This window comes from Corythoichthys intestinalis, chromosome 18, assembly GCF_030265065.1.
Source record: "Corythoichthys intestinalis isolate RoL2023-P3 chromosome 18, ASM3026506v1, whole genome shotgun sequence".
Taxonomy (NCBI): Eukaryota; Metazoa; Chordata; class Actinopteri; order Syngnathiformes; family Syngnathidae; genus Corythoichthys; species Corythoichthys intestinalis.
In genome coordinates, this window is record NC_080412.1 from 16182712 (window position 1) to 16206380 (window position 23669).

General features: G+C 37.1%; 1 protein-coding gene across 1 annotated transcript; it reads right to left on the bottom strand.

The window, feature by feature from the left end:
* Positions 1 to 1806: 1806 nt before the first annotated feature.
* hpda (4-hydroxyphenylpyruvate dioxygenase a) lies at positions 1807 to 20632 on the bottom strand. The gene is made up of 14 exons (XM_057821735.1): positions 20560 to 20632; positions 20430 to 20456; positions 20259 to 20321; positions 19509 to 19613; positions 19199 to 19241; positions 19029 to 19111; positions 12785 to 12874; positions 12076 to 12182; positions 11884 to 11961; positions 9436 to 9598; positions 9287 to 9358; positions 9034 to 9156; positions 8830 to 8946; positions 1807 to 2191 (listed from the first exon to the last, which is right to left on the bottom strand). Exons 1-14 carry the CDS (start codon positions 20560 to 20562, stop codon positions 2078 to 2080), a joined length of 1188 nt encoding a protein of 395 aa, XP_057677718.1. The 5' UTR covers positions 20563 to 20632; the 3' UTR covers positions 1807 to 2077.
* Positions 20633 to 23669: the final 3037 nt, after the last annotated feature.

The window sequence follows — 23669 nt, forward strand, 5'->3', positions numbered from 1 at the left end:
AGCGTCCTCTTCATTCCCCTCTCGTGTTCCGACAGCTTTACATGGGCGTATTAACTTTTATTTTTAGTTTTTTACATGATGCGCAACTCTTATTTAATTGTTATTGTCTAATAATTTAATTGTCATATTTGTTTGTTACATGTTTTAATACATTTTTATGCTTTATGAAAGATTTATGTCTCAGTTTTGGGGCGCTTGGAACAGATTAGGCATTTACAGTTGTGGTCAAAAGTTTACATACACTTGTGAAGAACATAATGTCATGGCTCTCTTGAGTTTCCAGTTATTTCTACAACTCTGATTTTTCTCTGATAGAGTGATTGGAACAGATACTTCTTTGTCACAAAAAACATTCATGAAGATTGGTTCTTTTATGACTTTATTATGAGTGAACAGATAAAAGTGATCAAATCTGCTGGGTCAAAAATATACATACAGCAGCGCTAATATTTGGTAACATGTCCCTTGGCCATTTTCACTTCAATTAGGCGCTTTCGGTAGCCATCCACAAGCTTCTGGCAAGCTTCTGGTTGAATCTTTGACTACGCCTCTTGACAGAATTGGTGCAGTTCAGTTAAATTTGATGGCTTTCTGACATGGACTTGTTTCTTCAGCATTGTCCACAAGTTCTCAATGGGGTTTTAGTCAGGACTTTGGGAAGGCCATTCGAAAACCTTAATTCTAGCCTGATTTAGCCATTCCATTACCACTTTTGATGTGTGTTTGGGGTCATTGTCCTGTTGGAACACCCAACTGCGCCCAAGACCCAATCTTCGGGCTGGTGACGTTAGGTTATCTTGAAGAATTTGAAGGTAATCCTCCTTCTTCATTATCCCATTTACTCTCTGTAAAGCACCAGTTCCATTGGCAGCAAAACAGCCCCACACCATAATACTACCACCACCGTGCTTGACGGTAGGCATGGTGTACTTGTGGTTAAAGGCCTCACCTTTTCTCCTCCAAACATATTGCTGGGCATTGTGGCCAAACAGCTCGATTTTTGTTTCGTCTGACCACAGAACTTTCCTCCAGAAGGTCTTATCTTTGTCCATGTGATCAGCAGCAAACTTCAGTCGAGCCTTAAGGTGCCGCTTTTGGAGCCAGGGCTTCCTTCTTGCACGGCAGCCTCTCAGTCCATGGAGATGCAAAACACGCTTGACTGTGGACACTGACACCTGTGTTCCAGCAGCTTCTAATTCTTGGCAGATCTGCTTTTTGGTGATTCTCGGTTGAATCTTCACCCTCCTGACCAATTTTCTCTCAGCAGCAGGTGATAGCTTGCGTTTTCTTCCTGATCGTGGCAGTGACAAAACAGTGCCATGCACTTTATACTTACAAACAATTGTTTGCACTGTTGCTCTTGGGACCTGCAGCTGCTTTGAAATGGCTCCAAGTGACTTTCCTGACTTGTTCAAGTCAATGATTCGCTTTTTCAGATCCATGTATGTATATTTTTGACCCAGCAGATTTGATCACTTTTTCTGTTAACCCATGATAAAGTCATAAAAGAATCAAACTTCATGAATGTTTTTTGTGACAAAGAAGTATCTGTTCCAATCACTCTATCGGAGAAAAATCAGAGTTGTAGAAATAACTGGAAACTCAAGAGAGCCATGGCATTATGTTCTTCACAAGTGTATGTAATCTGTACATGGAAAACGCATCTCCACTTATGGAATTCAGTTTACAAAACTAATTCCACAACCAATTTCGTAAGTAGAGGTACCACTGTGTATACATATACTATTTAAATACAAATAAAGTGTGTTATTCTGACAATCTCAATAAGAAGGGCAATAACACAAATTGAAGCAGCCGTCATTATTTTTAATTCAAATCTGACATAGCTAAGTCATTTACACATTTTGTAGAGGACAACATTATCCAAGAGATAAATGCGGGATGTGCCACATCTATAGGACCTTAAATGTTGTTAAAAACAAGATATTGTGTGTATCAAAATATTCCTTTCTCATGTTTTTCTGTGACTATTTTGGTAAACGCTCACTCCAAACACGCTAGCACTCTATATGACTTTATGGAAGTTGTCGTTGATTGCCTTTGAGACGAGAGAAGATCAGTAGAAAGCCTGGGTTTGGCCCTCAGGGGTCAGCACGGTCAGGTTACCTCTGGCGTCTTGGTCCTTCTCGATGGCCTCAAAGAGGGACTTAAAGTTACCTGCCCCAAAGCCCTGGAGAGAGAACACACATGCAGATGGTGTAGCACTGTCAATGGCAGTCAATAAGTGTCCTATAAGGGGTTAACGCAATATCTATTTATTAAAATTTTAATCGCACTGCCTCACACACACAAAGGCAAAATAAATTAAAGAATACACCCGCGGTCAAATGTTTTGTGACACTTTCTAATCCCACTTAATGGTTAAGCGTCCCAAAACTTTTGACCAGGGGGAGAATATACTAAGCCTGTCGCAATATGCAATAATTCCATTTATCGCACGGTAGATAAAAATGAGGTGGTAATTTATCCGCTGCGATTTATCGCCTCGCGTGCACATGCTTGCGCGTATGCAGAAGACGTGCGGTTAGGCTCCAAATACACCAGGTGCATCATCGTTCTGGGTTCGGTCCGGCTCCGACAAAAAATAGCGCCAGAGCCAATCTGTTTCCATTATATCCTATTGTTTTCCAGTGCTCCGGATTGACTGTGGACCATCTCCGGCGTGCCGGAGCCCACTGGATAGTTTTTGTTTTTGCCGGAGACGCATCCATCAAAATGGGCGGAGCCGGCCCTGGAGTCAACAGCCCAGTTGCTTATTCACAGTTTAACCAGCAAACATGGACGAGGAACGCTCCATCATGAAGGTGGAAAGTCACAAACTGATTTATGATGCAGCAAATCATCATTATAAGGACAACATAAAAAAGGAACCTGTATGGTGTCCTATTATGTGTGTTTTTCTGGCAATGATATCAAACACACGACATGCTGACAGCATTTTTTTATTAACACACGGTGCTAAAAACACTTCCTCAACCTGTGGCTCTCGGCAGGCTGTGTCTCTCACTGCCACGTCACATGAATAAAACATCACCGTTGCATGCGCTTCAGGGTGCCTCGGAAAACATCCAATCAGAATATTACACATGGAACGACTTCGCAGAAGCTATGAGAGGAAAAGTTTTCATTTGCCTAAATGCTTAACTTATTAAGTGCAATTTAATTTTTTTTTTCTTGAAAAAGACGTTTTATTTCTTTTGTGTTTCTGTGCGGTATTAATATCGTTGTCTTTTACTTAAAAGAGGCATGGTCTATTGTTTATAGTTGTGATTTCTTTAAAAGTATTTTTGTATTCAAGAGTAAACATTTATCGCGTTTAAATGGATGTACTTAATCTATTAATATATATGTAGTGTCACTGTGTTATTGTAAATTGGTTTTTAAAAAAATTGGGGGGGTGGCAATAATATCGCATTTTCGCAATAATTTATGACATAAATTATCGCACACTAAAATTTGTTATCGCGACAGGCCTAGAATATACAGTAGTAATACTCACACCCAGATCTGCTCTGCCTTCACTCTTCCTGTCCTATTGGTTATTAGTTGTATCACCTCAGGAAATGAAAAAATAATGCACTTATAACACTACCTATAGCTACGCAGTATATCGTATATAAAGTATATACAGTAGTAGGGTCATTATCAATATACGGTGCCTTTGAGAACTTCCAACTTTCCCAAAAAAAAGCTGAGATTTTCCATTCAACTTCACATTTATAGTATGAATTACCTGTTGTACTGTTAGGAATGCACGTCGGTCAAGCTCCCACACTTTTTTAATAATAACTACAAGCAGACAAAGTACACGTAAACAGCAAATTATGTCAACTCTGTCATGGACAAATTCAAAGCAGAATAAATATATTCTAATTGCATAGTGATTATAAAATGTATATTTTCAGGAAGGTTTTTTGTCCTTATCTACAGCCTACGTTTTGTTTAATTGGAAAAGTATTTGGATAATAATTAAATTAGGGGAAATTATTTGATTTTCCTGAAAATCAGCAAAAATTCTACATTCTTTTCTTAATAAAATCTGTCAACAAAGATATGTGGTCAAATTTTCAGCTGATACTATAAGGCCCATACTTGTTCATGCAGAAATCGCACAAAAAGTTTGCTAACTTGTGAAAAAAAATGCATTATTTTCCTAGAATATAAAAAATAACAGAGTGGACAGTAAACTGACAGGGTTGACCTAGCATGACAGAGTGGACAAATTGTGAAATATCTTCTGAATCAAATAATTTAAATGTAAATATATATACCAGAGGTCCTATCCCCTTCAGATGGAACTACCAGAACCTACCAAAACACCAAAATGAGCCATAATTGTGGCATTCTACAACTTAACTCCATGGATGATTCTGCTGAATCAGCCAAACATTGAACTGTACAATGAGATGGTAAATTGCTGAATAATGATTGACCTGAAGAGAAACAAATGAACATAACTGAACACCAATGAGGCACACCTATAAACAAATTTTATTTCTGCAGAGGCATGGCTCAAGATGGTTCAATCTGTACAGAGCGCTTGTTCACACCCTGTGGTTCTGGTATTCGGCAAAGTACCTGCCAGTCATGGTACCAACAAATGTCATCCCAGGTCCTTGGCCAATAGAACTTGTTTATGCCATGGCGGTGCATACACTGAACTTTCACACTGTGCCCTTAGACCTCTCTGATGACATCTGAATATGCTTCATTGTCATTATTAACGACACACCAGTTTCCAATGTGTTTAACCGCAATCATATTTGGTCTCCAAGTATTTTCTGATGTCTTTCCACATGATGGGGACTCGTTAGATGAATCAGCAGGAGTGACCTCTTAAATGCTTGGTGGATTCTCATGGTGTTCTTTATGGCAGCTATTGCAGGTACTTCACTTTTGGATACAATATCCTTTTCTGAGATGAAGAACAACTCGACAGATGTGTCAAGGCTTTTCAGCTTGTCATACTAGGTCTGAGCATCAGGGATATCTGTATCTGCTGAGCTCTTGAGGACCCCACCCACAGCATCTGGTGCCCCTTTGCCATGACTTGCCGCAAAGTAATTCGATGTCATTTCGTTGAATCCATACTAGTAGGGCTTTGCTGAGAGGGAAGATATATGTCCTTTGTCGATACCGCATAGCAGGCCCATAACTGATAAAATTATTGTGACGTGTAGGTGTCGTTCTCTCACTACCTTCAAAACTGGATCGAGGTGGGCCCAGACTGACAAGGGATCATGTCTTTCGGGGGGTCATTTGGAAGCCCTTTCTTTTTCCAGATATTCTCTTCTTCTTTCAGTGTCAGCACAACGACTTTCCTGATTATCTCCTTACTGTCTTAGCTCCTTTTGATCTCGTACCTTGAAAATTTCAACACAAAAAGTGTAACTTAACCAATTTAATGGGGAGTAAATCTGCCTTGCCCAATCAAACTAGGCTTTCTGTAGTGCTGCTCTGATCCATTTTTACCATGTCTAGCATGACCCATTATAAAATGTATGTAATAACTCTTATCATATTAGCACGTTGACATTATCAGTATGTGGCTTAAACTTTTAAGAACCCTGTCCACCCTGTCATGGAAGCTTTGCTGACAGGGAGGACAATGACAGGGTGGAGATTTTGTCTAATATTGGTATTTATTAACCACATGGTGGACCTTCAGTGCGCAAAATGGTTAAATTAGCAAGCAGACTGTGGACGTATTTACATACAGCTTTCAAATATATCAAATGTTTTTATAATAATTGATATTTTATAATGACAGAGTGGACAGGTTAAGCTTGACAACATCTGACTACACACCTAATATGACAAAAATTGCGAAACATAAGTGTAAATACATACTCAGCAACTAGCCTCTGTTTTAGTCACCGATAAAGGAAGACAAAATTGGTCTTGTGACATCACTAAAAAAATCAGCAGGTTTTCTAAAGAGGCAGTTTTCCCTAAATGACAGGGAGGACAATTTTTTCAGGGACATTGTATTTTGGGGGGAAAATGTTAAATATTTTCATGAAAGTAAGGATATGCATGGTCAAAATGACCAATTCTATCAAATAACTTGCTGTGGCAATAAGTTAATATGTAAAAATGTTTCATTTTTTTATCATTTAACCATTTATTACACACACTGAAGTTAGCAGTGCAGTGTGTGGGACATGCCAAAATGGAGTACATCAAATGGAAAACGTACACATAAAATAAAGGAAACAGATTTTAAGAGACATATTGTTGTCCAGATATGTGTGAAAATCTTTGTTCTCCCATAATAAGACATAAGATTTTAATTATTTGTATACATTTTCATGATAACTGGGTGTTTCTGATGAGGACACCAAAAGGCACTTTATATTGATAATGACCCAGTACATACAAGTAGCCCATGCTAAGTGAGCCTAAAAAAGGCATAACTTTTTTTCAGGTGGCTCTGATGTGAATGCACCGTTAAAATATGTACAGTAGTTGCTCTAATTTTTTATTTGTGAGTTAACACTGAATTAATTTGCCCAGCCTTAATAATGACATAGCTCTTCACAAATTTCTGTGTTGATGTCCACTTTCTGTCATTAACACATTGTGTCTTAGTCTATAGACTTGTGGAGACTCCCAAGAGAAATTTGAAATAAAAGCGCCGAAGGGGGCAACCCAAGCCCAGGATCCAAACCTACGCGGAAAGCCTTTTGATCTGTGTCGTCGGTTGATTTACGGAACTTTTAACAAGCCGCATCGTGTCAAAGTGTTCACTATGGGTGGGAGTCGTAAACAGGTGTTCGGCCTGCTCAGCTTATTTTAATGGCGTTGAAGCTTCAAAGCTACAGGTGTTCAATGAAACTGGGATATTTGGGTACATCTGTGATTTAACAATGTTATATCTTTGTGTGGGGGGGGGACCACCAAGGGTGAAAACAGATTTATCAGCATTTAATCATAAATTTTCTGGAAGCACTGTCACTTAAATAAATCTCATTGACTGGCTACCATTGAGAGCTAGCCCATTTGAAATTGGAGTGTGGGCAGTGAAAAATCATAATTTGATGCCATAAAATAGATTACATAAGTTTTTCAAAATATTAATATATTAGAAATATACATATTAATTGGAGAGCAAAAATAGAATGAAATTAAAGGCAAATTGTATTATGTACAATATGTTTATGACCTGACTGAAAATACTGGATATAATGCAAGAAGTTCAATTAATATACTGCATGCTAATGATATATGTCCCAAATTAAGCAGGAAGTGATCCCGAAATTATGAGGAAAATAACCTGGGATTGGCCCAAAATTGAAAGGAAGTGCCACAAAATCCACAGCGAGTGGCTCCGAGTGTTCCCAAAGGCCCCTTTTACACAACTGGTGCTCGTTCTATGCTTGTGCTTGGGTGAGCACCGGTTCTTTCTGTCTCGAGCACCCAAGCGCGAGAACTAGCCCCTGAAAACAGGTGCTAAGTAGGCGTACTGACGTATTCTGGTGACCCATGACGTGGCACCAATTTGGATCCTTTGCACATAGAAAGCCACCTGGTGTTTGGGAAACACGCAAATTGGACCAACTAAGCATGAGCACCAGCACCGAACTAGCACGCTCATTCGTGATCCGAAATCAACAACAAGTACCATTAGCACCAGTCCTGGTTATCACCAGCTGTCCGTGAAAATCAATTTATCCAATTTTTATGTGGAAATGCCCACATAAATGTATTGATTTACAGTATAGGATAGAGTACACACTCTACAGTAAATGCTCAAATTAATGACCACGAAAGTCCGCGACCAAATGCTAGCCGGCTAATGTGGCTAACTGACTCTAGGGCTACGTTCATACTACAGGTCTTAATGCACAAATCCGATTTTTTCGTGTTTTTCCGACTCGAGTGAGGCATTAACTTGACGGTCTGAACGTGACAAGTCACATAGAACTGGACCATTTCAAATCCGATCTGGGTCACTTTCGTATGTGGTTCAAATCCGATCTGGGCCACATTTTTCCAGACTGTCGCGGCGGTCTGTACTGTCCAGTCTCTCAAATCGGAATTCATGCAGCAATCACGTCATCAAAAAGCGAGAGAGACGCCACGGTAGCGGTGCAGCTGTGCGTTATTAGCACCTAGCTTGCCTTGAACACGGCTTTTTAGGAAGAGTCGGACTTGACAACAGTCATAAAAAAAATAAAAATGGGTTGAGGATAAGCCTGAGAATGATCGGTTTTCTGTCTGCTCCATATAAGCAATATTTCAACATTGCTTACACGGCCGAGAGTCGGGGCAAACTGCGTGTATGTGTGTGTGACATGCACAGACAGTGCGTGCATGCTATCGATCCATATACTTTGAATATAAGCCTAAACTGGGATTATTCATGTCTGTTTGTGTCCTCTTTTTAAAAAGCAAAATATGATATCCCTGGAATGACGGATGACAGCCAGCATGTGTGGTCATTTGTTTTGATGCTTCTGCGCTTGCTCAGCGCTTGTCGGACTGCGAATTAGTGCGCATGCGTAATACTTGAATGGTCTCAATGGACAAAGGCAGTCTGAACGGGCGCGCCAAAAAAACAGATATGACAAAAAAATCTGATTGGTGCATTAAGACCTGTAGTATGAACGCAGCCTAAGACGCGATGGCCGGACAAGATTGTGTGTGCTTTTTATTTCAATTAATTTCAGGTGGCATCCCTAATAGTATTAGTGAGCAACCACTTTCTCCCAGAATTGCAAATTTCTAATTTCAATTATGATTCATGCTTATTTCTTGACTGAGTCAAATGTGTTTGGCCGTACTTTAAAGTACTATCAAACTTACAAAGTGGTTGTTTCTCTGGATGACTTCCAAGAAGAGAGTGGGTCTATCCTGCACAGGTTTGGTGAAGATTTGGAGGAGGTAGCCTTTGTCATCAAAGTCGACTAAGATTTTCAATTCCTTGAAAAGGGAATATGGTATTACTAATATTTGGATAGCAGTTTAAAAAAAAAAAGAAGAAGTATATTAAAATTATTATTTCCTTACCTGTAAACGGTTAAGGTCCTCCTTCACTTTTATCTTGGCGGTTTTGAGCTTCTCCCTTAGGGTGTCATAGTAGGTGTCAGGTGTTGAGAGGAAGTCCATCCCTCGGGCACGCAGGTTCACAATCTTTTGGTGAGGATACAAACAGGAAAAAAGGAGAGGTGGAGGGAAGCAGTAAAGCGTGTTTTTACCTGTCTTTTTTTGGAAGTCGAGGTGTGTCAACACACTGGAATTTTGATGATGATTAAACACTCACAGCTTGAATGATGTTTGATGTGTTTAGGGCAATATGTTGAACGCCTGCTCCGCCATTGTAGTCCACATATTCCTGTATGTACACACGATGAGTGGAGATTTCATACATTGGTGTAGAAGTGAATCTTGTGTTATGGATTTTTTTCCCACCTGTATTTGCGACTTCTTTTTCCCTATTGCGGGTTCATTGATGGGCATCTTAATGGTTTCTTCGTAGTTGGTCACTACAATGGACCTGAGTGCACTGTACTGGGTATGGATTTGCTTGTCATCTATGGACCAGAACCGATGGAACATCAAGCACTTCTGATACCTGAGTGGGAGGGGATAGGGACGCTCATTATGGATCAAATTTCAATTCCATTGACAGTGATGGATGTCCAATTGATTTGACAAACTGAAAGTTAAAAAATAAATGAAAAATTTGTGAAAAAATTAAATATGTATTTTATACATATCATACTGTACATATTATTATTACTATTACATATACTGTATATGTGCAGTGGTATAAAAAAGTATCTGCATCTTGGAATTTCTCACATTTCTGCACAGAATCACCATCAAATGTGATCTGATCTTTGTAAAACTCACACAGATGAAAAAACTGTCTGCTTTAACGAAAACCACCCAGACATTTGCAGGTTTTGATATTTTAATGAGGATAGTATGCAAACAATCATAGAATGGCTAAAAATAAGTATGTGAACCACCACATTTAATATGTTATGCCCCCCCCCCCCCCCCCACCCCTTTGGCAGCAATAACTTCAACCAGACGCTTCTTGTAGCAGCAGATCAATCTGGCACATCGATCAAGACCAATCTTGGCCCATTCTTCTCTACAAAACTGCTGTAATTCAGTCAGATTTCTGGGATGTCTGGCAAGAAACGCTGTCTTCCGGACATGCCACAGTAACCCAATGGGGTTCAAGTCTGGACTTTGACTTGGCCATTCCAGAACGTGTATTTTGTTCTTCTGAAACAATTCTGAAGTTGATTTACCTCTGTGTTTTAGATCATTGAATTGTTGCAGCCTCTTTTTAGCTTCAGCTGTCTGACAGACGGCCTCAGGTTTTCCTGCAAAACATTCTGATAAACTTTTGAATTAATTCTTCCATTAAAGATTGCAAGTTGTCCAGGCCCTGAGGCAGCTAAACAGCCCCAAATCATGATGCTCCCTCCACCATGTTTCACGGTGGGGATGAGGTGTTGATGTTGGTGAGCTGTTCCAATTTTCCTCCACACATGACATTCTGTGTTACTCCCAAACAATTCAACTTTGGTTTCATAAGTCCACAAAATATTTTGCCAAAACTTCTGTGGAGTGTCCAAGTGTCTTTTTGCGAACATTAAGCGAGCAAAAATGTTTTTTTTTTAGACAGCAGTGCCTTCCTCCGTGGAGTCCTCCAATGAACAACATTCTTGGCCATAGTTTTACATATAGTTTATGTGTGCACAGCGAGATTGGACTGTGACAGTGATTTCTGTAAGTCTTAGCAGAACTCTAGGGTTTTTTTTACCTCTCTGAGTATTCTGCGCCGAACTCTTGGCGTCATTTTTTGTGGACGGCCTCTCCTTGGGAGAGAAGCAGTACCAAACTCTCTCCATTTGTAGATAACTTCTCTGACTGTCGATTGATGAACACCCAGTTTTTTAGAGATGGTTTTTTTTTTTTATCCTTTCCCAGCTTTATACAAATCAACAATCCTTGATCGCAAGTCTTCTGACACCTCTTTTGACCGAGCCATGATGGACATCAGACAATGCTTCACATCAAGACAATTCTTACCAGGTGTGTGTTTTATAGTGGGCAGGGCAGTGATTGGGCACACACTTGACTTAAATTGTTTGGTAAAAATGGGTTTCAATTGCTATTTAAGGCTCCTTAGGTAGAGGGTTCACTTACTTATTTTCCCCCTTCTGTTGTTATTTGCATGCTATCCTCATTAAAATATGAAAACCTATAAATGTTTGTGTGGTTTTGGTTAAAGCAGACAGTTTTTTCATCTGTATGATTTTGACAAAGATCAGATCACATTTGATGATGATTTTATGCAGAAATGTGAGACATTCCAAAAGGTTCGGAACCTTTTTCATACCACTGTATGTAAAAAATAGAAAACTAAATACAGTGTATTTTTAAATTATTATTATTATTTAAATTATTAACTATTATTAAATATGTTGTATAAAATGAAATATATTGGTTAAAAAAAATTGAAAAAAATAATGAATTGGTCATCTGGTGCTGTCAATGGTAGCCAATGTTTTAAGGGAACAAAATCCTTTTACCATTTATCAGGCAGTTAACTATTTTCGGTCACTTAAAAAAAAAAAAAAAACTTTTAAACTAATATTAATTATTGTAATTTTAGCATTATTATTTTATGATTATTTTTTTCCATAAATTAATACAATGGTTATAAAAACTAAATCAATGAAATTAGGTTTTTCTTTCATAGTGAGTTCACTTGTTCATGTTCACTATGTCATATCTTGTTATCTCACGACACAGGTAGATTGGATAGTTACAAAACGGCCTTTGGACAGTACTGCGTCAACTTGGTGTGGACGTGCTGTCAAGCACGAGGCTTACCAGTCTGATATTGGCACCATTTGGTCATCTGGCTGGTTTCCCACTACGTGATCGATAAATCTCAAACCAGCTTGTGGACTTCACAGATAATGGAGGGAAAGGGAGATACTTCATAGTAACTTTTATATGTGACACAAGCAAACATTTGGAATGAACTCTGACATCCTCATTTGTGATCTTAAACGTACTCACAGTTTGGCTAAGAGTGGATCTCGAAACAGAGGTTCTTTGTAACCTGGTAGGAAAAGACCTTTGTAGGGCCCCAGGTACTCAATGAACGTGTGCGTGGTATCTCCATACTGCAGACAGCAAATGGGAATTAACTTCTCATGTCAATTTGTGTATTTGTTGGGTTCCATTATGTCAGGGATGCAAACTGGGGGGCCAGGGGCCAGAATGAGCCCGCAAAAAGTAAGACATCATGTTTTTGGCTAAAATAAAACGTATGTAGAATTTCTTCATTGTTGAAATGAATTCAATTTAAAAAGTAAGAATATTTACAGTATGTTTCATTGTAATTATTAAAATGAGAAAAGATCGTTTAAATGTATTGATTTTTTTCCCCTTTTTTTGTTTTTTAAAAATAAAAAAAATGAATAAAACCATAAAATGAGAATATTTACTATACATTTACTGTACATTTTTCCTTTTTTATTCGAGGAAAAAAAACAAAAATTAACTGTTTCCCACTTTTTAAAGGGGAAATTTCACAAAAAAATATTAATAAAGAAAAAGTAAATAAAATGACTAAAAATAAAAACGATTTATGGTATCCAAATGAGTCAAATACTGTATTTCTATGGCTTGGCCAACATGATGACGCTTTAAAAGAAACCAAAACTACAATGATGAGTTTGACAACCCCACATTACTTATTCAGCATGTGTGAGTGTGTACACACCGTCTGCACCACAGCATACTTGACCCTCCCATGGATATCTTCCTCTACCCAGGGATCCTTCACGATGACAGCTCCTCGCTGCTTGGCGGTCTGACAAAAGAAAGCATGCAACATTTCTTCATGTAAAGTGCGCCTGGGTGCCCTCCAGTGGTAATAATCATGATTTCAGTTGAGCGAGTTTCCCCAACTTTGGTTGCGAACATGCGATCATGCATTTATACCAAGGGCGTAGGTTTGGTCTCAACATTGGTAGGGACGCCATAACAGCATAAGCTGCATATACACTTTTTGCTGGGGACGGGACATTAATAAGACCAAACATTCCTCAAGAATATGGCGATGCCTACATAAAAATGAAAAAAGTTAAAATTGTTATTTTCAAGGGAGAAAATGGGGGAAATCCCTCTTTCTTCATATAAAGGAAATTTACAGTGGTTGTGTTTTTGTGTGTGTTATTTATTTATTTATTTATTTATTTATTTATTTATTGGGGGCGTTAAAGAAATGTCTGCATATAGGCTGCAAAAGAAATTATTTTTAAATGAATGATGGATAAAATAAATGAATACATTTTAAGTAATGAATAAATGCACAGTTGAATTAACATTAACAGTAGAAAGCACAGTATAGGGGGACACTTATCTCTAAGCTGCTTCCTACTCGAGTTTTGCTGGTTAGCAAGTTCACACAATGTAATGTTATAATAACTGTGATGCAGGTCGGACTTTCAGTAGCAAAATTAGTGGTGTGTTCCCCACCTCCACAACATTGACGTCTACTTATGGTGGCTGCTGCTGCGGCTGGCCGAAAAAAAATTCTAATATCCCTCTTCTTCGAAGGGGGTGGAGGAGGCGGCATGTTGACATGTATTTCTGTCAGGGTTGTCTGAGTGTGCGTGTTTGTGTGTTCTAGTCATCAGCCAATCAAGTGTGTTTGAGGGGAAATAATGGACCGGCACATTCAGCAAGTGAAAAGGGGTAAATGTAAGTCTGAACATAATGAAAATACAGTATTTTACCTAATAATGGAAGGGTCAGTTCTATTATTACAACATATGGGAAGACATAAATTATTATCATTAATAATTATTATCAATTATAATCATTATATAATTCAAATAAAGTTGCTTAAAAGTTGGTAGGGACAATTTGAGCATCCTGAAAAGTTGGTAATGTTATGTCCCTACCGTCCCTATGCAAACCTACGCCCTTGATTTATACACCACCGATTTCAAACTCAAGACCAGAGGTGGGTAGTAACGCGTTACATTGACGCATTATTTTGTATATAAATGATATGTGTAGAGTTTCCAAGTCATTGCACTTTGTGTTATTTGCTGATGACCTAAATATTTTTCACTCAGTAGATAACATATCACAATTGCAGGAGGAAATAATGACAGAAATGAACAAATTAAAAATATAGTTCAGTAATAATCAATTATCATTAAATTTAGGGAAGACAAAAATAATATTATTTGGAAACTGTAAAAAAAGAATGCACAGTTGAAGATACCGTAGTAGTAGGGGGGATTGAAATTGAGAGAGTTCATGAAATTAGGTTTTTAGGGTACTTATTGACAAAAAAAAAAAAAACATATCAAATATATACCGGGCAAAATCTCTCGAAACATTGCAATAATAAATAAAGCAATACAGTTCACTAGTCTCTCCTTATTTGCAATACAGTGCCGAGGTTTGGGGCAATAATTGCAAAACTTTGCTATATTCAATAAATGTACTGCAGAAAAGGGCATTACGGATCATTCACAAAGCTGTTTATCAGGATCATACAACCCCTAGCAAAAACTATGGAATCACCAGTCTCGGATGAGCACTCACTCAGTCTCGGATGAGCACTCACTCAGTCATTTTATCATGTAGAACAAACTCGGATAAAAAGCTTGAAAAAATAATGAATTAGTTCAAAAGTGTCAACCTTGACAAGAGTCAAAAATCTGCATTGGACAAGGTGTCAAGTGTCAAGAATCTGCATTGGGCAAGGTGATGATGCTGGAACTTTTGTTTGGTGCTGTTCCAGTGAGAGTTACAAAGATGACTGCCTGAAGAAAACATCAAAATTCCCCCAGTCCTTGATGATATGGGGCTGCATGTCAGGAAAAGGCTCTGAGGAGATGGCTGTGGTTAAATCTTCAATAAATGCACAAGTTTACATTATAATTTTAGACAGCTTTCTTATCCCTTCAATTGAAAATATGTTTGTCATTTTCCAAGATGACAATGCATCATGCCACAAAGCTAAAACTGACAAAGCATTCCTTGAAGAAAGACTAATCCAGTCAATGTCATGGCCTGCAAATAGCCCAGCTCTCAACCCTATTGAAATCCTGTGATGGAAATTGAAAAAAAATGACCCACAGAAAGGCTCCGACCCGCAAGGATGGTCTGGCAAGTGCAATCAAAGAGAGTTGGCACCAAATTGATGAAGAATACTGTTTGTCACTCATGACGTCCATGCCTCGGAGACTGCAAGCTGTCATAAAAGCAAGAGGTGGTGCTACTAAATACTAGAGTTGCGTTTTGGTTGTTCTTTCTTTCTTTGTTTCTCATGATTGCATTTTTTTCCTCAGAATGTAGTGATTCCATACACTGTATATTTCCCTGCATTTGCTCTATAAAAGTAACATTTGCTGACCACCACAATGTTTTTTATTCATTTCTTTTAGTGTTTCTGAATGCTAAAGAGTTGCACTTTTGAACTAATTTATTATTTTTTCAAGCTTTTTATCTGAGTTTTTTCTACACGATGCAATGTCTGAGTAAGTGCTCATCCAAGACTGGTGATTCCATACTTTTGCGAGGGTTTGTACACACACATTTTTTTAAAGTCAAAATTGCTCGTTTCCTGATATCGTGCAAACCCAAACAGCACAAATAATGTTCAAAGCTAGAAAAAAAAAATGTGACCTCAGAATTTTCAGCAGTTGTTTACAAACTATGAGAAATGTTACAATTTACGGGGATATTGGGACTAAAAAGAACACAGATTTCAGACAAGAAAAAGGTTTTGCTTATAAGTATGTGGGGTGAGACTACTGAAGAAATTTAGTGTGGATTTAAAAGAATGTACAAATATGGGACAGTTTAAGAAACTGTATAAAGGTGTGATTTAAAAATATAAATATGGATGAGGGAGATGTGGATAGTAACTAGGTGTGTTGTGACAATTGTGACACATACTGTGATCTGGGATATTCGAGTTTGTTATTTATTTGTGTTATTTATGCTTTTCGGGGTTTGATTTATGCTTTTGTGACATTTGTGTACAGGTAACATAGAAATAGAGTTATATGGTGGGTTTGTACATGTGTTAAATAAAAATGTGTATGTTTAAATGTAAAGTATGGACAGAAACTGATACATCACAATTTAAGGACAAGGGGTGGGAGTAAATAGGTTTTTCCTCTTCTCACTCACCCTTTTCGAATACTCATATTTTGTTTTCTTTTTCTTATATTTGATTATTGTTACTTATTATTGTAACTTATGTATTGAATATTCGAAATAAACGTTCAAACAAACAAGCAAACACCGTTACATTTACTTAAGTAACTTTTTGAGAAAAATGTACTTGTAAGAGTAGTTTTACTTAGCCATACTTTTTACTTTTACTTGAGTAGATTTGTGAAGAAACGCTACTCTTACGCTGGACGAATGATGCTTTATTTCTGTAATTTTTTTCTCACGCCAGAATTTAATGATTTTTTTTTTTTTTTTTTTTTTTTTTTTGGAGCAGGTATTTCTTTGACATAATGCGGTTATGTCTTAGGTTATAGCCTTCTTCATAGTATAACAATTACAGTTCATATACGTAGATAACTTTGTGCTAAGAAAAAAAAAGCACCATTGTTCAAAAAAAAAAAAAAAAAAAAACAGGAAAAGAATCACACATCGTAAGCAGTTACTCATAATGTTACTCATTACTTGAGTATTCTTTCCATCAAATACTTTTTCACTTATACTTGAGTACATTTTTTGGATGACTAATTTTACTTTTACTTGAGTAATATTATTTTTGAAGTAACGCTACTCTTACTTGAGTAAATTTTTGGGCTACTCAACCCACTTCCTATCAAGACCTGGGTGTCAAATCCGGCACACTTCATAATTTTTGGGGGGCTGTCGCAGCAAAATTCTGTAGTCCAAGTTTTATTACCATAATTTTCGGACTATCAGAATCTTTGAACACCAGTGGCTTACAGTCTAGTGTGGTTTATTTGTGGATTTTTACAGTGTAGAGTTTTGGGTTAGGGTTAACCCAACATAGGAGTTAATAAGGAGTTATTTAAAAAAATAAATAAATAAAATAATACAAACTTTTTTCCCCTTTTTTTCTAATTAAGACCTTTAACTCTTTATACGGGGAGTGAATATTTTGGGTGATTAAAAAATAATAATAATAATAGTTATTATAATTCTGACACTGCTAGCCAAAAGTATTAGCACCCCTGCAAATCTGTCAGATAATTTCTCGAAGAAAATGGTTGCAATTACAAATGCTTTGATAGTATAGCTTCATTTATTTTGCTTGCAATAAAAAAATAAAATAAAAAAAAAAACAATGAGAATGAAAAAATTATATTAATATCATTTTACACAAAACTCCAAAAAATGGGCCGGACAAAAGTATTGGCACCCTTTGACAAGTCATGTGATGCTTCTCTAATTTGTGTAATTAACAGCACCTGTTGTTTACCTGGGGCGCATAACAGGTGGTGGCAATAACTAAATCACACTTCCAGCCAGTTAAAATGGATTAAAGTTTAAAGCAAAATAAAAATTAAGCATTATCTGACAGAATTGCAGGGGTGCCAATACTTTTGGCCAGCACTGTATATATTTTTGAATATTAATCATTATTTCATTTTTTTAATATACTTTTTTGTAGTTATACATACATTTACAAGTAAGTACCATGTTAATTAAAATTATACACTGGTTATAGCCCCAAGTAACACTCTACTGTAAAGTTGTTGTTTTTTCCCACAATATTTAACCCATTGCATGCTACTGACGATAGACGCCCAATTTATTTTAACTAAGAAGACTGACTGTGAATGTTCATCATTCAGCACCAATGACGGCGCGAGACGTCTAATCTATTTTGATTGGGCGGGGCGAATGAACGTCTGGCGCAATTTGTGCATAAAAGGTTCAAAAGACTATTTTAGAGTTTGTTAGTTTCCCCAGATATTCCATTTAAAAAATAGATATATAATGTTTCTGAACTAAATTTGTGCTGTCAGAATAGTAGTACTGTAATGGTTTTTCACCTCTGTGACATCTGTATATATTTGCGCAAACCTCTGCTTTGACCTTGGCTTAGGTAACGAGTTAAATCGAGCGTCAAACTTCAAAGCTTTCAGGTTCACCCCAGGTTCAACACAATTGTTTGTGAAGAATCCCTAACAAGAGGGAAAAGTGATAATCTGAGAAAAATTATTCCATTAAAATGAGAGATGCAAGATATTATGGCTTTAAACACTGAAAGAAAATGGTTATGAACACTTGTGTAGAAAAATTTGAAGTTACGTTTTGTTGTCGGCGCATTACCTTAACAGAGGTATTCTTATTGCTACTGACCTCACTGGAGTTGAAACAATGTTTACATGAAGTCAAAGTAAACTTGAGATTCCTGTATATACGGTTGGGAAATTTGAGTGTCACAAATCATATATTGTGGGTTAAAAATTGTAATATTCTTCAAATCCAAACAAATCTTGGAACTGAAAGCTTCTTTATCAAATACCGGGGAATGTGTCAAATAAGCGACCCGCGGGCTAGACCTAGGCCTCCCACGTCATTTTTTGAGGCCCGCGAAAACAAATCGATTTAATGTTTCTCGTTAAAACGTTTAACTAACATTTCTGTAGTCCTCGGTGAAATATTAAGGAAACTAGAGAGCTGATAATGTTTAGTATTTTTTCCTTGATGATTGATGTCGGAAAATCATTTTTTTAAAGTAATAATATAAAAATAGAATAAAACAGTTTTTAATGTTTGTTTTTAATTATTTTTATTTTGTTTTAATGATTTTTGTTGTTTATTATTTTTCTATTTAAAATGAAAATAAATTTGAAAAACAGGACATACTTTAGGTGTTTTCACCTTTCATACACAGTGATTTGTTTTACAGGAACGACACAGGAAGTTTTTAGTTGAAAAACAAAGAATATAATTTTCTTGGAAGTCTATCAGAGCTTCACATTAAGTCAAGATTTTACCTTAATTAAGAAGTCGCAGTCCTCCACCTGGAACGCAATGTCTTTGGCTCCATCTCCATGCTTCATTAAGTGCTCCCCCATCTCTGACAGGGTATATTACCATGATATTTCGGAAACGTTTCATATTTTATGCACCTTTTTTCTTTAATGTGATTCCGCAAAGTTCTTGCCTTCATATCCAGGATTGAGTGCAGATTCAAATGCAAATATAATCTGTTTAGGGTATAGAGCAGAGTGTAATTCAAGGCTGGACATGGAGTTATGCAGTATGCTGTATGTAGAGTATTTTGAGAATATGTGTTGCAGTAGCTAGTAAAAGAAGATTTATATTAAAAACACCCATTGACGGCAATAAATGTTCAATCCATTTTGACTGTCAAATGAATGTCCCAGTCACTCAAAATAGATTGGACGTCTATCGCCGTAAATGGCAGCCAAAAAATTAAATGGTGGAATTTGAGGCTGTTCAGGTCAGCGTACCTTGTCTTGTCTGATGACATGCGAGACAAGCTCTCGGCTGCCAGTCTCCAAGCCCTTGTAGGCCAAAGGCTCGAAGCCCATCTTGTCACAGTAGAAGGATGCCGCCTGTACATGAAGAAATGTTTTTACAAAGGTATTACTGTATTTCATTTTTAGCTCAATGATAATTAATCATACCCTGGTCTTGGTTTGATTTAAAGTTACTTTTTCTTTACTGGATTTGTGCCGATTTGAAAATGACCATTTCAAAATATATGCATATATACATACATACATATATATATATATATATATATATTAAGCATAGTTCAAAGGTATGTATGTGGACGCAAGGTAACTGGCACAAGGAAGATTAGAAAATGATTTACCCCCAAATAAGCAGATTTGGTATTTGAAAAGTCTGTTTCCAACTGCTTTCACTTCACATTAATCAGTACCCATGAGGAAACTCTCATATTCAAAAGGGTTGGTGACCCCCTGATTACGAGCATTCTAAATATCAACTAAATACTTTCAACATTTGATATGTTTGAAAAATAATTTTGGACACAATATTATTTCAGTTACGTTGTGATACAATTGTGATGCTTCCCTGTGATATTTCCAGCTAAAATATATATATATATATATCAATCATCTATAGTCCTTTACTTATTAATATTGAATCTCAGTTTTAAAAAAGGTTGTTTTTTTTGTTTGTTAGTTTGTTTGTTTTTAGCTTTGTATTTCAGCATATGCGTATGTACTGACCTGCTTGGCATTGCCGACCCAGAAGGTTATATGATGAAACCGCACAAATCGTCCCCTTTCATGCTAAAAAACGACAGTGTACATGTATTTTTGTATATAACATCAATGGCCAAATTTATACACTCAAAGGTACCTTCATCCCTTCAAACATCTCCTTACTCTACTCCTTACCTTTTCCCCTTTATCAGTGTAGCTTGTCTAAAATGAAACAAAAAAATGATTAAGACATCATTACAGTTCATATACAGTTTAGTTTAAGTAACAATTAAGAGACCTATAAAACCGACGTTGATAGTCTTACCATGGTGCAATGGAAGCCTCAATTCAACGAGTAACATCAAGATAAATCATCAATGTTCTGCTGCTGATATGTACTACCATAAAGGCCAACTGTGATTGGTCATTGAGTATCTACACCCACCTGTCCAGTGTCCACCTCCTCTTACTGTCACTGTGTTTTTGATCAACAAACAGTTCATACAATCGTCATTATAAATCTGACATACACAGTACAGTATAGTGTTGCACCGATACCAGCATCGGTGCCGATACGGCACTAAAATGATGTCATCAATATAAGGGAATACTAAGAAATGATGTGCTGATGCTGTGCAATATGTGTTTTTTGAGATCTACTTTCCAACCGCTGGTTGCCCCACTCAAGATGGCTGCAAGCTTTGCACAACACTATTTAAAAAAAATAATTAATTAATCAATTAATACTTGTCACCCTTCCCAAGATGATGATAGTCATCTAATCACGTGGCATCCAATCATCCTTCTGCTGTGAATTTTAATGAGTTTATGACTAGTAGACGTCCATTCCACTTGAAGTGAGAGGTGGACAGCGAATGAACAAACTTTTGCTGTCACTCTGCCCCATTAAATGGATTTGACGTCTACAAGTGAAAACCCATTGAAATTCACAGCAGATCGAGGAAAACAGCCACATGATTGGACTAGTGGATGTGACAGCTACGGTCTTCATTGGGATAAGAGGTAATCTGGAGCTCGAGCATTTAGAATTGGTCGCCAATCAATCACACGCAGAGGTGGGTAGAGTAGTCAAAACTTGTACTCAAGTAAGTGTAGCGTTACTTCAAAATAATATTACCGGAGTAAAAGTAAATGTAAAAATGTACTCATGTACAAGTAAAAAAAAAAAAAAAAACTCAAGTAATGACTAACATTGTGAGCAATTGCTTATAAATTTGTTTGATTTTTTTTTTTTTTTTTATAAACAACGGTATTTTTTTCTCAGCGAAGTTATCTTTATGAACTGTTGTTACAATGATACTATACAATAACCCATTATATAATCCAATTCAGCCAAAGAAATACAAAAAAAAAAAAATAATAATAATAATAATAATTGAATTCCAGCAAGAGGGAAAAAAATGACAGAAATGAAGCATTATTCATCCAAAGAGGATGAGTGCCCTCTGGTGGAGAAAATAGTTCCTTGTCTGAAAAGTGGATCGTTCCTTCATAGTTGCTATTATGAAGTTAAAATGATCATATCTACGTTTTTCCGTGGTCAGTCGGTGCCAAATAAAAACTGGGAGAGAGGTTTCAACCCGTGCTTTTGAGTCTTGTTGAATGCAGCACTCTATGTCTAATATTTAGTTTCACGGGCATAATCTTTGAACGGCAAGCTTGCGTCTGATTGGTTATAATGGAGTCAGGTGATTATTGTTGCGACATCTCATTAGTGAAATTGGTAGAGCTACTCTTAGCATCGCTGTGAAAAAAAAAAAAATCTAATAAGCAGAATAAAGAGGAAAAATGTAACGACTCTTGTGTAGCCCAAAGTAGCGGAGCAAGAGTAGCGTTTTTTCTTCACAAATCTACTCAAGTAAAGGTAAATAGTATGGCTTAGTAAAACTACTCATGGAAGTACTTTTTTCTCAAAAAGTTACTCAACAAAAATGAAATGGAGTACATGTAACGCGTTAATACCCACCTCTAACCGCACCTACATACAACCATTCAAAACTCTTGACAATTTTGAGTGTTTCATCAACATAACAAGCATATATTTAGAAGGTGAGTAGAAGTGCCATCGTGGAAACAAATGACCGTCAAGATTTAAACTCAGAAACTCTTGAATGTGAAACAGAAGTGCCAATCATTAGGCAACCTTGCTACCACGTAGATGCTGTTTTTTATATTTATATTTTCATAATGTTGTCATTATATTGTAATTACTTTTTCAGTTCGTTTCTCACTTCCCACTACGTTGTCACGGTGACTGAAACCTACACATCCCTTATTCTACCACTAGAGAGCGCAACTTTTCCTGACATGAAAACTCAGTGAGTACAATTAAAAATTTATTTGTTACTTTTTTGTACAGTATGTACTTTACTCGGCACTTATGGTAGCGAGACGTTCAATGTATACCACGTCAATTAATCGCTTACAAACAATACAGAAGTCTGAGTGTCAAAGCTGATAATAAAATTAAAAAATGGAGCAAGCGGATTATAATACTGTATATGTTCAGAGAATGTGACATGTGACACTGTAGCTGGCAGAAAAAGAATGTGACTAGAGGGGATCAAAACACAGGTTTAACGAGGAGTCTTGTGGCAGCACGTTGGTATTAAGGAGCATTCGAGGTCACCTCTTGTCTGCTGTAACCGAGGTCAAACAACAAAAACAAATAACGCTCCATACCTATGACAGCTTGAGGCCATACATCATTGTATCAGTTACTGCATGAACCAATGTAAACATCCGTGTTGTTCTTTTCTCATGTTGAGAAAATGGTCTCGATAGCAAGCAATACATTTAGTTAATCAAGTTCTTTCATGAACAAATATTTTTTAAAACCTTACATTTAACTCATTGACTGCCATTGACGGCGCCATAAGTCCAATCCATTTTGACTGTGAGGGGCGAATGAACATTTGTTCACTGTAGTGACTGACCACTGTCTCTCAAAGGGTTAATCGAAATATCAATCAATAGTCGATAAAAACCGAGTCACGAAAATAATGTTGATCACATTTTAATGAAAAAACAGGAGACACAATTGTTGAAGGTAAATTGCCATGTATATGTCAGTGATTGATGGTTACACATTACATTACGGAATAAAATTCAGACCAGAATAGTATCACACGCAGTTCCAAAGTGTCTCTGTTGAACGTATATTCGATATTGACCTATTTCCCATTTTAACACACTGAGAACAATCTGTACTATTTTATCGTGTGCGTGCCTGAGTGGAGTTCAAGTACGGCGACGTGTACGTGTGCCCCGTTTCTGCCGCGCTGTGATTTTCTATTGGTGGTTTCCGGGGTTCAATTGACACGTGATTGGCTTTCCTGTGGGCGTGTATGGATCACGTGGTTTGATACTGCGGCTTTTCATTGAGCAGCGTGAATGTTCTTTCGCAATTGGGCT

What these genes read in the sequence shown, in the direction of transcription:
- hpda (XM_057821735.1), bottom strand. An exon ending in ATGGTGCCAATATCAGACTG is followed by an intron (nt 9,599 to 11,883) that starts GTAAGCCTCGTG and finishes CCTCCCACTCAG; the next exon opens with GTATCAGAAGTGCTTGATGT. An exon ending in TCCAGAGAAACAACCACTTT is followed by an intron (nt 2,192 to 8,829) that starts GTAAGTTTGATA and finishes TTCTCTCTCCAG; the next exon opens with GGCTTTGGGGCAGGTAACTT.